Here is a 17,898-nt window from a genome sequence, read left to right as displayed (position 1 = left end):
AAAATATGAAAAAAAAAACCCCTCGGGGTTCCTATGATTTTGCATTCAACAAAGATGCGAATACATTGGCTATAAAATAGAATGACAATACTGTAGCAATGATTGTTACCAATAATGGAACCATTTTGCCAATTGCAAATGCCAAACATATAACAGCAGTGAACAAAAGGAAATTTCTATTTCAGAACCGAACTTTATTTTGGACTACAATAAGTATATGGGAGGCGTTGACCTGCATGACAATGTTATAACAAATTACCAGATCAGAATTCAAAGCAAAAGATGGTGGTGGCTATTATTTACAAATATTATTGATAGTGTGATAGTGAATTCATAGAAGCTACATAGAATTGCTAATAACACAAAATTGCCACTTACTGAATTTAGTAATACATAGCGATTGCCTTATTAAAAGCTGAATTCAAGATCAATCTACTTGGTGAAAATACGGTAAAATTACACATCCAAACAAGGGTCGTCCATCATCCACAGTTCTACCGAAAAAAATTCGGACTGATAGAATTGCATATTCCATAAATGAACACGAAGAAAAAGTCCGCAGACAATGTAAAGTGCGCAAAAACCACACGATTTATTTGTGCCTCAAATGCACAGTCCATTTACATCCAAAATGCTTCGAAAATTGTCAGTTAAAAATGTAAAAATTCGACTAAGAATAATATTGTTCCATTGAAATATTTGTTCATTGATTTGGCCAATGATGCATTGATGCACCATTTTAATTTTTTAATTAAATATTATTTTTTATGCAAGGAACTTTTTTTGTGTCTTAATGGATGCATTTTAAACCCAATTTTAAGAAAACATTACCACATTTTATAAAATTTCCATGCTCAGCCTGAAATGGGTTAATCTCATTGTGTTTTAACATGCTTACATGTCATTGTTTATTCTTATTTGCTGTCATTCCTATAAAATATAAATTTCTCTCTCTATATATAGTATATATATTATTGCACATTAATTTCAATACATTTGTAAAAATTCACATTTTTACATATTTCTTGAGAAATAAGAGAATAATTTGTAACATTTGTCACATAAAATGCATGTTTCTGCTGTCACTTTCCAATAAAAAATAAGATCTCCCACGCATTTAAGGGACCAGCAACAAATTGAAAAAAAAAAAAAAAAAAAAATTATTATCCTTCCTCGTTAATAGCATGCAATGAGCTATAAATGTCAATTAGTTAACTTATTATGTTCAAAAATTTCATAGATTTTTGTGAAAGTATTAGTTATATTCACAAAGAAATTAGCATTTCTTTTTAAAAAATATCAATTTTGCCTTCATATCTGTTGCGTATAACACACAGAGATTTCAGTCCTTGCTTACCAAACTTTCAGAAAACTTGACAGCATACAAGATAATCATACAACTAAAATCTGAAATAAAAATTTTGAAAATTTGATGAAATATGAACATTTAAAGCAATTAATACATCACTGCACATGTGGGAAAGATAGCAGTTTCAAAATTTTGTATTTTTTCTTTATCAATTTCTGTATTTGGAATGAATTGTTTTGAAAACTTAATGAATCAGTTATCAAAAACACATAATACAGTGCATGACTGTGGGGCATCTTGTCAAATACATTGACCGCAAATTTGTGTTTGATGTTTGAACTAATGTTACAGGTACTCTTCAGATAATTTCAATGAACATTTTCAGAAAACAGAATGCCTGTCTCAACAGCTATGTAGGGCAGGGTTTCCCTAACTTTATAGCCAACAGAGCTAACTAAACGTATCAAATAGTGCAGCCTTCTGTAACCAAGTTTATAGTGAAGATTTTCAGTATCATCTGTGAATGACTGAATTGTTTAGAATCTTTACTTGTGTACTTTTTACATGCAGCCTCTTTTTTTCACGGTTACCATTTATTATTACCATTTATTATCTTATGAAATAATTCTGCTTTACTTTTGAAACATTTTTCACCAATTTTGCAAAATTTATTGCTTTGTACTTAATATGTTCTCTAACACAGCAAAATGAAAAATATTGAATGCTTGTTCACTGTTTTATTTTAAATGTTTGAATCAAATTCTGAAAATGTACTGTTTTCAAATTTTTAGATTTGAATTTTATATTTTCTTATTATTAAAAGGGGGCATAACCTTTTGTTCATTTAGCTTCTTCTCTTCAAGAAGAGCTTAAAATCACAAGAAAGTGTTTATCAAATGTTGGAAGACCACCCCAAGTGCAGCAGACCTTGTTGAAGCAAGAGACCCTTCTGACACCCAATACCAAAAGGTTTCTTCTTCTTTTCATACTTTAGTTCCTATTTAGGGTTTTACTTGGTATAAGTTCTAAAGCTTTCTAAACATTCAATATTACCTTAGCACCAACTGGTTTTCTTTTTTCTAATGCATTTTCCTGTTAGTACACAAGGGTTACTATTAGCATAGACCAGGATCTGACAAATCCTAGGTGTCAGGTCGTCCAGATGACTGAAAAAAATTCCTTGGCAACTAGTCATTTCAGAATGAGAGGGAAAAAAAACCCTGAAAAACTCGCATTATAGCCATTTCGCGTAAGTCGAATCGCGTTGTAGCGGAAGTCGACTGTATATATACATAAAATATGCAAGCCAAATACCAAATATTAAACAATTTTTAAAAAATAATGATAAGATAAAGGAAAATTGCAAGCAGCTATTTAATAGGAAAAGACAAAGTATGAATCCAGTGCTCTTTAGCCATGGAGTATTCAATAAATATGGTCAAAAGACCAAAAAATTTAACTATGAACTGAAAGAGGGTGTCTAAGCTTCAGTATATGCAATATAGAGCAACATTGGGCAAAATGCACCACATGTTAAACTATACACAGTAAACAAGAGCTTAAGCCTAAAAATAAAAGCAGGGGGTTTCTCCTCAACTAATTAGGAGAACAAGTTCTGAATAATTAGCCATCCATGGGACAGTACCTACCAATAACTAAAATTAACTTACCTTGAGATCCATTTATAACAACCAATCCAGTATACAACTTGACAAAATTCATTCCAGTTATCAACATAAAATCTTTAAAAAAAAATAAGTCCATATCCAAAGAGAATAATCCAGAAACATGCAAGTCGTCCGTTTCCCACATGCAAAATCCATCCACACCATTTGCGATGAAAGAAAGCAGGATGAAAAATCCTGCTTAAGTGAAAAGGTTTTCATTGGCATCATTGTTTCACAAGCTATCAGAATAAAAAGAATTTGCAATACCATTTACGCTTTTAATCAAGAAATTTCTGTACTCAAAAATATACTTTTTAATAATAACATTTGCTTAAGTATAGCCTTTGATGAACATTTCGCTTCTCTTGAAACTGTTTAACTGTGTAAATGTGTGATACAACCGTGAGAAACCATTTTTTTTTTTTGGATTGCTGGTTGTGAATGGATTTTGCACGTAGGAAATGGACGACTGCGTGTTTCTGCATTATTTTCTTTGGATATGGACTTAATTTTTTTAGATTTTACGTTGATAACTGGAATTAATTTTGTCAAGTTGAATATCGGATTGGTTTTGTAATAAATGGATCTCAAGGTAAGATAATTTTAGTTATTGGTAGGTACTGTCCTGTGGATGGCTAATTATTTGGAACTTGTTTTCCTAATTAGTTGAGGCAAAACCCCCTGCTTTTATTTTTAGGTTTAAGCTCTTGTTTATTGTTTATAGTTTAACATGTGGTGCATTTTGCCCAATGTTGCTCTATATTGCATATACTGGAGCTTAGACATTCTCTTTCAGTTCATAGTTAAAGTTTTTGGTCTTTTGTCCATATGTATTGAATCCTCCAAGGCTGATGAGCTCTGGATTCATACTTTGTCTTTTCCTGTTAAATAGCTGCTTGCAATTTTCCTTTTTCTCATCATTATTTTTTATAAATTGTTTAATATTTGGTATTTGTCTTGCATATTTTTTATATTTACTTGGCTTTTTAGTTTTGCATATATACACACACACACACACACACATATATATATATATATATATATATAATTTTGTTTTCTGGCCAGTTCTTCCCAGTTCCATTCATTATAGTGCTGCTTATTAACTTTGATAATTTATTGTTTACTCATGATGTTGAAGAAATTACTTTTTATTTTGTTGTACACCTGAAAATTCAAATTTTCACTTTTTAACCAGTGGATTCTTTTGGTGTGTTACTAGTCACATTTGCTGAAAATTTAATCAATCAGCCAATGGCCAACAGATAATTTTTACCAAAAATTACTTCAGGCTAACTTTTTTGTTTTGGGATAAATTTTTAAAAAGCAGTTTATATGAGTAATAATCTACAACAATAAATGCCTCATTCAAAGTCAGTTCAGTAACTAAGAAATAAATAATAATACAAAATAAATTTGCACGAACAGACTTTAGTGAGCTTGCATTTGAAATATGTGAGAATAATTATACATCACTTTTAAAATGAGACTTATTAATTAAATAATATTTATGCCAATAGGTGGAAAAAAGTGTTGTTACCGTCCAATGCGAACTAGTAAATGTGGCTAATTTTGTAATTTTAAAAATTTTATTAAATGTTTTGTGATAAAAACTAAGTTTTCCAGCTACCAGGGTAACGGCACCAGTAACAGACAAAGATCCAGTAACAGATAGTCATAAGTTTGGATTTAAATGATAAGAATTTTAGACGGGTAAAACTGATGTTGCTGTGGCACATGAATACGGTGCTACCATCTAGTGTTATCAGAGTGAATTTTATGTTCCAGTTGGTATTTACAAGGCAGTGCTGGAAGGTTATGAACAGATACCACTAGGTCAGCTGGTGTTCCATGTTAATTTGAATTTAATAAGACTTTAGTTCGAAAAATAAAGAACTTTTGCACTTTGAAGAGAAAAAAGGAATGTTGTCCCATTACTCATCTTTTCCTCATCGTATCTGTTGCTGGGTGTCATCAGATTTTTCGGTATCTGTTACTGGCGGTAGGACCTTTTTTGGAAATCGAGCAAATAAAAATAGAATTAAGTAATTCAGAGGATCCAGAAGTGGCCAAACATTAGATGAGATGTAGTTGCATGAGGGAAAAATAGTTTAAAAAGTCTAAATACATTGAAAGGCTCAGAAAATTTAGTTAACCTGAGAGCGATGTCTTAAGCATGTCTGTTATTGGTGCCGTTACCCTACTTATTAAATTGTTAAATACAAAAGTAACAACAACAAAACTTCAGGAACTACTTTAAGGATAGAGTATTTTAATAACAAGTCAAAAATCTATGGCTGCATCTATCTTAGGTGATACATTTTTTGATAGGGGGGGGGGGGGATCTTTCTTTATTGAAGTTAATATCCAAGATTATGAAGGTTAGATTTTTCTTTATAATTGGAACTGATATGGACTATGTCGGTAAATGAAATTAATTTTAATGCAAGTATAAAAATATGTTTGCAGGAAAGTATTTTAGTAATTTTTTTTTATCCTGTACTGAATGACACTTTATTCTATTAAATATATTTGAAAAGTTTCATAGAGTATAAGATTAAGTGTTTGCAATTCTTATTCCAAAAGTAAATGGGTGTCTATTTTTTACAAAATTATTTTGTTTCATTTTAGTGCAAAAGAAGCTTCTGAGCTAATAACACTTGTGACACAAGTTTCTATGGACAGATTATCAATTCTTGAACGTAGTCTTTATATTTGGAATGGCCCAGTTTCATTAGTGATATTTGTCCCTGCAAAACATTCTGAAAAATCTGAATATGATTGGCAAAGGTATTTCATTCTTTCATTAATAGTAGCTCTGAAAGCAAGTTAAATCTGTATCATAAAAACTAGTTGTTTTTAAATTATGAGTAATTTATGGTAGGTGACAATTTGATGTGAAAATATCAGTAGCCGAATGATGCTAGTTGTCAAAAAGTTATGTGATGGAAAAGTTTTTTTATTTATCAATTTTATTCCTTGACCTAAAATGATGTATAATTGTGTCATCTATGATGTTTATGTTGCAGTATTTTTCTCCTTCTTTTTTCATCCTCTGCATGATAGCTCAATGGTAGTCTTTAAGTAGATCGCACAAACTAATTTGATCCATTGATTCATACATTGCGTGCCAAATGTCATTGGAACCTTTAATGACAGTTTTTTTTTCAAACCTCTAGTCTGTAACTTCCTTTGTATAAAAGTTATGTTTCAGCTCAGACTTTCCCATAAAAGTTCAACCGTACTCGCATATAAGGGTTTAACAACAAATTGAAGGCAAAAAATAATCTTTGATCATCCTGCATCATAGAAATCTCTTCATATCACAAAGTAGATTATTTGCTATTTGCAATTGCTCTGTACATTCACACGATAAATAAATAAATAAATAAATAAAAAATGCTTCAAACATCCAAAGTTTTCAACCAAACCTTCAGAAGAAACAGTTTACTGAAACTTGAAATATATATACTGAGTACTGCTAAGTATCACCATTTTGAGGCATTCATTTTTTGTTGCTCATTTGCAAATGACAGTTTTTTTTTTTGTAATTTTGTAGCCAAGTTTTATGGGCACTCATAAAAAATATTTCAGTTCTATGTTGTAAAAATGTACACTGACATTAACTTTAATTTCTATGGTATATGGTAAATGAAAAAATGGACGGTAAGAGATTGTTCAAAAATGGTCTTGTTTTTTTGCCAGAAAAAGATTGTGGAGGGCAGTATGGTTAACTTTCAGAGGGGGATATGGTTACTCTTAGTCCTTTTGTGTGGTCAAAAAAGAATAACTTGTAAATTTTGAGATAGGACATATCAGTCACCCCTTTCGAAAACGTCTTACCTCAAAAATTAGCGATTTTGAGTATGCTTTTTTTTGAACTGTCATGAATGAGTAGCATATCTCTGCAAGACCTGCATTTCTAGAATTTATTATTTCACTATTAGAGAGCAAAAGTGTCACATTTGCATTTTCAAGAATTTCACATCTTGCTTTGTACTTGATCCATTAAATATGAAACATTTGTGTTGTTTAGTGAAAGATGGTATTATTTATTTCAAAAACAGTATTGCAAACAAAAAAGAGCATTTTTCATTCTTATTTTTTAATCAAGAACACACTGTTTGCATTTATGTCAGTAATATGGATATTGTAAGGAGAACAATTTGCAACAATAATGACATATTTTAAGATATTTCAAATATCTTTGAAATTTTGTGCAAGAACATCATAAATCAAACTTGACTTTTTGAAGCTTACACTTTTTACGCTTCTTCTGCATGAAACAAAGGAGAAACACCAGCTTTTCTTGAAAAAGATGTTATGTGTAAGAAAAATTTCAAACAGTGGTTTGAAACAAAGTTTTGCTGCATGATATCTTACTTTTAATTTTTAAGTCATTGTCCTGAAAAATCATGTTTTTTGAGATATGATGTTGTTAAAAGGAAAAGGAGTGAGTAATATCTCCTAATGTCCTTCCTTGGATATGTCCCTGGTCATTGCAAATTACAGCATAGATAAACTTAATAGGTATGAACAAGTGTGACTTGTCTTAGTATTTTTTTTTAAATATAATTTATTTGTTTTCTGAGAATTGTTGATATACAACTCACTGAATCATCAGTATCATTTGAATTTTTGTGACATCCAATTGAAGTTTTTTAATAAGTTGCCATGTATACTTAGCTGTGAAATCATTAAAGATAAAATTTACTATCTGTCAGGCATGTGCAGTAAAACACTAATCCCTTTAAACAATCATGTTTTATCCAGAATTGAATGTTTTTATTTAAAATTTATGGACAGTAATTCTTTCTCATGTTGTCATGTTTTCTTTAAATGTGATTAAATATGTGAAAGATTCTGCATCTTAATTTGTTTTGCATGTTTTTAAATCATACTTTTGAGAAAAAATGCTCATTTTTGACTGCATGTTATAACTGTATGACTATGTGTAGAGCCCTTGTACATAGCAAGTACACTACTTGTGAAATTTGTAACTTCTTTCCAGATTTTTGCTAGTAGAGCAGAAAAACAAATCCATTTTTTAGTCCCTGAATAGTCATATCATTGAATTTTTACTGGAAAGTGAGCTAAAACATACATTTTACACAGCTGAAGCTACCGAAGAGTTTGTAATGTACTTCTGTAGACATTTTTTAAAATGTCTAATATTGAAACTGTCTAATGACCATTAGATGTCACTAACTTATTTTACTATTCCAGCCAAGAATAGTCCTCATTGAAATCACGAATATTCTTGACTAGGACACAAAAGTAGATAATCTTTATTTGCCGCTGATTATTATATTCATAGTACAGCTTTCTCATTGAACAAGAAAAAAACAGGAGTGTGCTGCCTTTACCTCTCTGCATTATTAGAGGAAGGTTTTGTAACAAGTTTCAGGTAGTTTAAGACAGTCTACTGGGGAAAAAATCAATGAAATTATAAACGCATCAGATGTTATGAAAGTTTATTCTTGGTTATGAAATGCTATTGGTGTTCTTTTGACAGCTTTTTTCTTGCAGCCAAAAGCACAAAACTGTTCAGTGATTTTTTTCTAGATCACTCAAGACCATTGCAAGAAAGCATGCAATCAAAAACCTGAAATTTCACAGCACAACCGATTACCAACTAACTTGGGGTGTAGGGGGAATTCTTCATGGATATAAATTTCACTTTCAGAAACATACATGCATGCATATATGCATCAATGCAAGCACAGATGAATCTGCAATCTTGCTGCAATGAAATATTATCTCTTGAAGTGTAGAATTTAGCTATGTGTTGAATTTATTGTAGCTTTCATGCTTTCAACTGCAATATATTTATGTGCTGTAACTAAAACAATATGAAGTATGCAGTTCCCTAAAAAAATATTGTAGCTATTAAAAGTATTTAGAAAGTGAAATAGTTAATGTTTGTTTAGTGAGTTTTTTTTTCTCTCTCTCTTTTGCTAAATAAAAGTATGTGCATTGTTGCAGGATTAGCTATTAGGCAAATAGTAGTAAGTTCAGTCTGCAAATGAGATGAAAAAAATAAAAAAACAAACCCATTAACATTTCAAGAATTTGATATTAAGTTTTACTTTTTTTATGCGTGTATGTCATAACTAAAATTCATAAAAAAGAAAGTTTCAAAACAATTTGTCAAAAATAACTGAATGAGAGAAATCTGAAATGTAATAGCACAATCAAGTCTTGAAAATTGGTCTAATGTTGACCGAAAAGGTAGAAGAGTTTTAAAACGCTGAATTATTAGGATTGTGTATGCAATAGGTTTGCATGTGGGATTTTTTCATCTGTAGTCCCTGCCAGGATGTGGTCAAGTTTTTTGAACTGGGGCTAGTTTAACAAATGCTGTCTTTTCTAGATTATATATATGTTTTTTACTTGTCTTTTTCCTACCAAAAGCTTTGTTTCAATATTTTACTTTACATTTTTAGGTTGTACATACAAAAAAAGTTGAAAAATTTGAAAATGTCTGCTTTAAGTCACGTTAAAGTAGTTTTTGGAGGTTCATATGATGGTGAATACCCAATAAATACCTTAAGAAATATCGCTATCAAGTAAGTGTTCTGTGATTTAATAAGATGATAAATATATCTTATGTTACTCAACTGTTCTTTATTTCTTCATATGATGTCACAGATATTTTTTGAAACACTACTGTTGGAGAAAACCTAACCTGGCAGCATTGTGATGCTGTGATTAGGATCTGCCTAGCCTTCAGAATGGTGTCAAGTTAGGTTTGCCCAAACTATAGTTTTTTTTTTTTTTTGTGTCATGTGTTTCTCTAGTGTTTTTATTTCTGTTAAGTACATTTACAATAGTATATGTGGAGCAAGTTTATATAATGTTACTTTTCATCTTTTTTGGTGGGGATAATCGGGTTGCACTGGCATTTAGAATGCATCCAGCTCAGTTAGATCAAAAAATGGTTCTCAATGTTTAATAGCTAAAGAGGGGATTTTTTTGTCTCTCCTGTGAAATTTTTAAAAATGGTGCTGGTTTTGATACTTATCATCTCAATTATGTATTACAAACAGACTGCCTTGAGTTTCCATAGGCTGCAAGGAAGTAACAATGTGCTATAAGCACAGTATTTTTTTCGCAAAATACCGCCACAAAAATTAAAGACGGACTACTTCTTTAAAAGAGGAAGGAAGGATGTTTGTGTCTTCTGTTTTTATTGTGCAATTTATGAATTGTAGGACAAGTGATGTTTTAAAAAAAGTAAAAAAACACTGATTGTTTAATGTTACGATAGAATAAAAAGGAAATTATGACAAATTTTATGGGAAAGAAGAATATTTTCTGTGTGAAACACTACATGGTGCTCTTGCACCAATGCGAGCATGCCTATCAAAACGGCATAAAAATATTCGGTATGAAAATTTTTATTGCACCGACTTAAACCAAATATTAGGATTGCTTAACTGGTTAAACATGGATCTTTATCCATTTTTAGATGTCTTGAGGAATCACAAGCCGAAGAAAATAGCACCTTACCTGAAGTAACTAAGTCATTATATTGGGTCTTTCAGTGGAGCCTCAAGCCATATTATTAGATAACTATGCCTAAGGATGTGGAATCTCATGTATTTAAGAATGTTAATGGCTTTTAAGCTATAGTAAAATTTATTGGGCAAAAAAAAAAATGTTTTCTTTATGAGATATGCTGCAGATCCTAAAAGTATGTAATGATGGCCTGTGGATATGCTGAAGATCCGCATTATACAGAGTGGTTTGGAAGTAAGCATACTTTTTCTTTTTTGTTAAATGATGGAGGAAATTGTATTGCAACTTTTATCGAGAAGACAGTGTTGTATTACAACAGGATTTAGCACTAGCACAATTCATGTGCACAATTGCCTGAATAAGACCTTTTCTTGCCGCGGGATTGGAAGAGGTTCTGCATCTTTGCCAGCTCCCTCTGCCTGCCCTCCAAGAAGTCATGATCTGATGAAACCGGACAATGTTCTCTGTGGTTTCATAAAGCAGCAAGTAAAAAGTACTCTGTATGTTACAAAATAAAAAAAAGGAACAGCTGTGAGACACGCCTCCACGCTCGAGGCACTGGTGTACCTCCACAAAATATCAGCAAAAACATGACACAGAATTCAACTGAGTTATAACATTGACACTGTTCATACCGATGTTTACGACTCTTAAAACTCCAAGGTAACTGTGTATAACAAATGTTCAACCATAACAAATGTAATGTTGAAAGTAAAGGTAGTAGAGTACACCCACTTTTGGACCACTCTGTTTAACAAGAGACTTATTCAGCAAGAACTTTATAGGTATCTATTCTCAAAAGCAAACAAATTGAGAGAGATGTGCTTTGGGACAAATGAAGTTAATATAAGCATCCTTTATTAAGAGAAAAGTGCTCGGGCTGGAGATCATCTTCTTTTTCACTGGAGGATCATAATTTAATCTTTTATATAGGTAGTACAAATGAGGGTTAGCCATTTGATTATCTGTTTGTGCACATATTTTCAAATTAATCAGAACGAATCAATCATTTTTATTCATGCCAGTTAAATTACACAAAATTCCCATGATTCTTGAAAACTCCTTGAATTTTGTATTGCAAAATAGGAGCTGTGGAAAAGTACATGATTTTTCTGCTGGGTCCTTGAAATTAAGTAGGAAACTAATCCTTTTCTGTACTTGCCAACTGTTACATATATGCTTAAAATTTAAACATTTTGGCCCTTTTTTGCTTGACAGTCCCTATTTTTTTCGTACTTCAAAATCTGATTGCAACCGCCTCTAAAATTGAAGCGCTTAGTAATGTTCTTAGAAAATAAAGTTGCTCTAAAATATTAAAGGTGTTATGAATAGGAACGGAATATTGAAGTATGGAAGTTTTTATAGTAAAAGTATGTAAAAATCAGAAAGTGTTGGAAGTTCTTCTAAAAAATTTTGAGAGCATATCATAGCTTTTCAGAAAACCCTGTGTAAGACATAGCATTATAATATTATATTGTCGCCTCAGAGCAACAATAAAATATTTCAGTGTTACTTCTGGGATTAGATATTTCACTGTAGTTTTGAGGTGACAATATGTCAAATGTAGATTTTAAAAGCATAAAAAGTGTTGAGACCAAGATAATGATTGATGCCTTTTTAACTATGGTTATAGAACCCAGATGTCAAATAAATATTCTCCCTCACTTACTTCCAAGTAGTTGCAGTTATGTGGCTTCTTCTGACTAGATATTTGGTGTTCATTACACATTGATTACCTATGCAATTTAGCTGACTTTATGCTTTGCCAGACATTACAAATTATATTTATATTTTATTTCTATAGACGAAGGTGTTATTTTAAAAATAAATTAATGCAATCTGTTATTTTAATAATTTATGTCAATTAAATTTGAAATTTTTCAGACAAGTGCAGACAAAATATCTTTTCCTTATGGATGCAGATTTCCAGCCATCTCCTGAATTTCAGCAAAAATTTTCAGTTTCAATTAAAAACAAAAATCTGAGCTCGAAAATTGCATTTGTTGTACCAGCATTTGAATACATTGAATTACCAAAGGTAGCTATCAGTTTTAACAATGTTCAATTATTTATTATTCAAATTATTATATTATTTGCTTATTTAAAATGTGAATGATTTATATTATAAATTAATGTATTGCTACTTATTTAAGTCAAGTGCTTAAAAGCAACGTTTTTGAAAAACAAAAAAACTAGGATTGGTATGAAAATATAATGATTGAGTGCAATATTTTAATATACTATCAAATCCATAGTGATTCATCAAAAGAACATTTTGATCATATAAGACTAATTCAAAATATGGGGAAAAAACTAGACTAATGTACACAATAGCTGAAAAAATCTCTAGCACTCACACATACATTTAAACTCTAGCTAAAAATGATAACAGTAGATTTGAAAATGTATGTAAAAGCTAAAAAAGAATTTCTCATTCCTGAAAACAGATTACACACATACGCAAGCAAATTGTGCAAACAGATTAAATAAAACGGATTAAGTTAGGTTACGACTGAAATGTACAGCAGAGAGGAGGTGTATTTTTTTGACCAAAACTGGTCTGGTCAATTGTTCATACATATAAGAAGTGTAGATGTAAAAACCAGAAAGGGGGGGAAAACGAAATTGGAACCTCTAAAATGAGACTTTGCACTCATCAAGTTAAAATGGGTGCATTTTGTTTTATTTAGAAAATCACCATAATTTTTTTTTCAGTGTGAAAAGTATTCTATTAAATTGATCAGTTTAATCAAGTCTTGTCCCTTAAAAAGCCTTTGGAACTTATATAAATATTTAAGTATCAATTTTTCAAATTTTAAATGAAAGTCCAAATAGATGGTACGCATGTGTGATGCATGATTTTTAGATAATTTTTGATTACTTCAGGTCATACCAGAAAGAAGGCTTGTTTTGTTATGAAATGAAGTTGCAGTGTTGAGTTTGACAAATTCGTCCCATTTTTTGGGCTGTTGTCTGAATTTTTGCCTTTCCTCAGAGAACTATGACAGGTGTTTTTATATGTATTTTTAAAATGATTTGTGAGATGTCTTGGTCTACTATGGTTATTTTGTGCTATGTTTGTTACCAACTATGTTAATTTTTAGCAAAAGTTTTAAAGAAAAAAATCTCTAACTGTTGTAACACAATTTTTTTTTTTTCACGTTGCAATTAATAGACAGTTTGAGTGTTAAATATCAGTTAAGTGTTAAATGTAACTGTGAACCGCATGCAATAATAATGCACCTATTGTTGTTTTCCAAATTTTAAAAATACTAGTTGGTTTAAAGTACAAGTATTGCGTTGTTTTGTCTAAGTTTGGCTCCTACCTTTAACACCACTCTCTAAATAAATAACCCAACTGACATGGTGTCAGTAGTTAAAACTAGTATTGTAAGTGGATTGCAAAAACATTTGGAAGATTTGTGTTTTTTGCTCTTTTAAATCAGCATTTGATTTTCACCAATTAAAGAAATGCTGAAGATCCTTTTGCAGATAATTTAAAGAAATGCGGAAGATCGTATTGTGGATAAATTAAAGAAAACATGCTGAAGATCCTACTGTGGATAAATTAAAGACGAAATGCTGAAGATCCTATTGTGAGTAAAGTAAAGAAATGCTGAAGATCCTATTATGAGTAAAGTAAAGAAATGCTGAAGGTCTTATTGTGGATACATTAAAGAGGAAATGCTGAAAATTCTGCTGTGGATAAATTAAAGACGTAAGCAACCACAATTGAAAATGGATAGTTTTTGCTCCCCTAGAGGATGAAATTTCTCATCTGGAAATTTAGAAGAATCATGAAAAATTGGAAACATCAGTTAGAAAATTGCTTGACAGCGACAAAAAAAGTGCCAAATCAGACAAAAGGGAAAATCGCTATCTTGTTAAATTTATTTGAAAATCAAGGCTTAGAAATATTTAATACTTTTAATTTTGACTTCAAAAAGTGATAATTACGGGCATGTCATTCAAAGTGTAAGGACTATTGTTCACCAAAGCAGAACATTGTTTTGAACGCATTAAGTTTTATAAGTAGTTTATTATCTTAAAAGGGGGGATGTTAGATGTACAACTGTGAACCCCATGCAATAATATTGCATGTAATTTTGTTTTTTAAATTTTAAAAGTATTAGTTGGTTTAAAATAAATGTATATTGTTTTATCGAAGTTTGGCTCCTACTTGCTCTCTAAATAAATAAACCAACTGACACTGCTCGATAGCGCTGTACACAAAAAAAAAAAAAAAAAAACTGAATAATTGGAGTTACAGTATTTCTGTTGCTCTGTGTAGCAAGTTCAAAGTTTAGAGCTACTGGCAGGATGTATTTTAAATGAAAAAAGAATCTCCTGTGGTATTTTATGGCCTGGGATAAAAAACTTCATTTGATACATTACATACAAATAAGTTTCAAATTATTTCCTTATAATTGTTTATAACTAGTTGATGATTTCTTTGGACTTATCCTAGGGTCTTAGTTGATGTGCAGTTTTTTTCCAATGGCATTTATTATTATTTTGACTATTTTAGATTATTTCTGTGAACCATTACAATTTAAAAATTCCTGACTTAAATTTTCAGAAAAGTGACAGTGCTCCTCATACAAAAGAAGAACTCCTTCAGCTTCTCCATAGAGAAGAGCCTTTCATTTTACCATTCAGTATCCTTTCACTCAACTTTGTTTTATACTTGGTTCAGAAAAATATTAATAATGAATCTTGTTTATTCTCTAAGTACGAGAACATATGCTCATGTATGGTATATGTGCAAATATGTATGACTTACCATCATAAATACTAACAGTATTAATGTCAAGCATATAATGTTTCTGTAACCACTTCAAAGTTGGAGAGTTAGCATGGTTTCCATGCTCCTGAAAAGTGTTTAAATTTTATTTTTTTGGAACTTGTGGCGTCTATAAGGTCTTGAAAATTTGAAATATTAACATGATTCTTTTGAAGTTTATGTTTTTACAATGTAAGTTGAGCATTGAATTTGCCCTGTAAAATTAACAATTAGTGCATCATAAAACAATTTTACATTAGGTCTTCAATTAGATAGCCTGTAAGAAATCAGGTTAAATTAATTTAGATTTCACAAAATTTATAAATAAAAAAAACAGCAGGAAATTTTTTAAAGATATTTTATCCAGGTTTTGACTCAAACCTATGTATGTATTAAGTGTAAGTATCTGTATATATACACTGACAAATTCTGGGCACCAGGTTGCCTGGGCGACTTAAGAAAGCACCTTGGATACTAGTTCTTTCAGAACAAGAATCTTTCAAAAGCCATATTTACTGAGTTTTCCTATTAACTATGAGAAATAGTTTATTTGTGATGTAAATTATCTTTCCTAACCCTAAGGATTTTTGTTAGTCGGTCTCTGCATATGTGTATTACATACATACATACAGTCGATTCCCAATAACTCGAAGTCCCAAGAGACCGGCTAAAACCTTCGAGTTATTGGTATTTCGAGTTATGGGTAGTTCCTACAGACTTCTCAAGAGTTTGGAACCTAATGAAAACTTCGAGCTACTGGAATATCAGAGTTATCGAGAGTTGACTGTGCTTGAAATATCACAAATTGAGATTTAATACAGTCAAACCCCGCTATAGCGGACCTTTTAAAAGGTCCAAGCTGAACCCCTATGTCATTAATGCAATTTTAGACTCTTGTAACAATCTCTGAATGCTAGTGAATCGGCTATAGCAATTCAAAAATTTTCAAGCTTTTCATCATCTAGTGAAAAAAGTGAGAAAATCATTTGTAAATGGACCTTTGATGTAAAAAGTATATTTACTTCAAACAAATTTCATTGGTCAGAATTTTTGACATATAACATGCAAAGAATCTTTTCTGTTTTTAATGCGCCTCATTGTTTTCTGAACAAGTGAAGGACTACGGGACAAGAATGTGACATGCCACGTGATCCGAGTTTTTCGTAGGCCAATTTCAAACTTTTGAAAAATTCCACAAATATTTTTTTTGGTTTTATACATTCTATATTCTGCAATAATGAAACCAGATATATTTTTTCCCCATCATCATGTTTATTTCAGTTTTTTAGTTGTGAAAAACAAAAATTTTGATCGAAAAGTCACTCATCTTGTGGCTTGTAACATTTCTGCCTCAAAAATCTACTCATTCAAAAAAAGTGAATATTTATCGTCCCTGTTAAAATGACCAAAGTAGCTTTCTGGAAAATAGGCTTGAAATTTAATTCATATTTACAAAATTTCACAAAATTGTAGAATATGTTTAACCATATATTTTTTACTATAATAATTCAGTTACATTGTCATCTACTTCATTGTTTGGTTCAAGATTATTACCGTATTTTCGGGATTAAGCGCCGCACCCAGTATAAGCGCCGCATCGAAAATTATCGTCGCCGGAAAAAAAAAATTAATGTACGCGCCGCACCCATTATAAGCGCCGCGCCCGCTATAAGCGCCGCATCCAACTTAACGCAACTTAAAAGCGCAATTTAGACGTTCAGAAACTTGCAATAAAATGAAAATAAAATTTAAAAGAATATAATTAACATAACTATATTATTATTACTATAATTAAAATTTTCGTACTTTGGGAGGAGACATTGGTTGGTTATCCAGAGCGCGGGACGCGGACCCTTCTCCTCATGGCGCTCCACGTTTTTTTAAGTGGTCGGCGCCACTATAAGCACGCTTTTTTCAGTGGGTCGCATCCACTATGGATCGGCGATTCAAAATCCTTCGAAATCGCTGTCCTCGCTGTCGGACGCAAATAGTCCTAGAAAGTCTGCATCGAGCTCCGGGCTGTTTTCCTCGTCATCGGAGCCATCGTCCTCCGCAGCAACATCCGGGACTCGGGGAATGATCTCCGCCTCGGTGAAGCCGGAAATTATGGTGCTCGGCTTTACCGCATTCCAAGCTGCAGCTACCCACTTCGCCACTTCCGCGAACGACGCTTTCTTCAGGTTGCCGCCTTTCGTGTATTCGTGCAGTCCGTTCACCATCCAGGACTCCCATTGTTGACGCATGTGGCTCTTAAAACTGTGATTGGGGGCCAAATCCAAGGGCTGCAACTTTTTTGTAAGCCCACCTGGTATGATGGCCAGGGACGCCAAACATTGCCGCGCCGCTTCCTTCACAGGGTCGGTCTTGTGCGCCGCCATGGAGTCCATAATCAACATTCCACTTGGTTGGAAAAAAGCGCCTTTCCTTTTTCTCCAAACTTCGTTAAACCAGTCTGACATCAGGGCCTCATTCATCCACCCCTTCTCGTTGCAGCGGATGACAACGGTGGACGGGAAAGACTCCTTCGGGACCGTTTTCCGCTTAAAAATCAGCATAGGCTTCAGCTTCTCTCCGCTAGCCGTGCAAGCCAAAACACACGTGAATGATGTTTTTTCATGCCC

The 17,898-nt window shown here is 32.0% G+C and overlaps 1 protein-coding gene across 1 annotated transcript in view; it reads left to right on the top strand.

Annotated features, from left to right (window-relative positions):
* The window catches only part of LOC129218610 (xylosyl- and glucuronyltransferase LARGE2s-like), a 51,149-nt gene that overhangs the window by 11,179 nt on the left and 22,072 nt on the right, over positions 1-17,898 (top strand). Inside the window, exons 6-10 of the mRNA XM_054852930.1 lie at positions 2,158-2,278; positions 5,605-5,763; positions 9,420-9,542; positions 12,379-12,532; positions 15,074-15,152. Coding sequence (XP_054708905.1) covers positions 2,158-2,278; positions 5,605-5,763; positions 9,420-9,542; positions 12,379-12,532; positions 15,074-15,152 — 636 coding nt within the window. The remainder of the gene's footprint in view (positions 1-2,157; positions 2,279-5,604; positions 5,764-9,419; positions 9,543-12,378; positions 12,533-15,073; positions 15,153-17,898) is intronic.

The sequence above is a fragment of the Uloborus diversus genome, chromosome 3 (assembly GCF_026930045.1).
Source record: "Uloborus diversus isolate 005 chromosome 3, Udiv.v.3.1, whole genome shotgun sequence".
Taxonomy (NCBI): Eukaryota; Metazoa; Arthropoda; class Arachnida; order Araneae; family Uloboridae; genus Uloborus; species Uloborus diversus.
The sequence above is the reverse complement of the archived record's forward strand: the minus strand, read 5'-3'. Positions and strand labels throughout refer to the sequence as shown.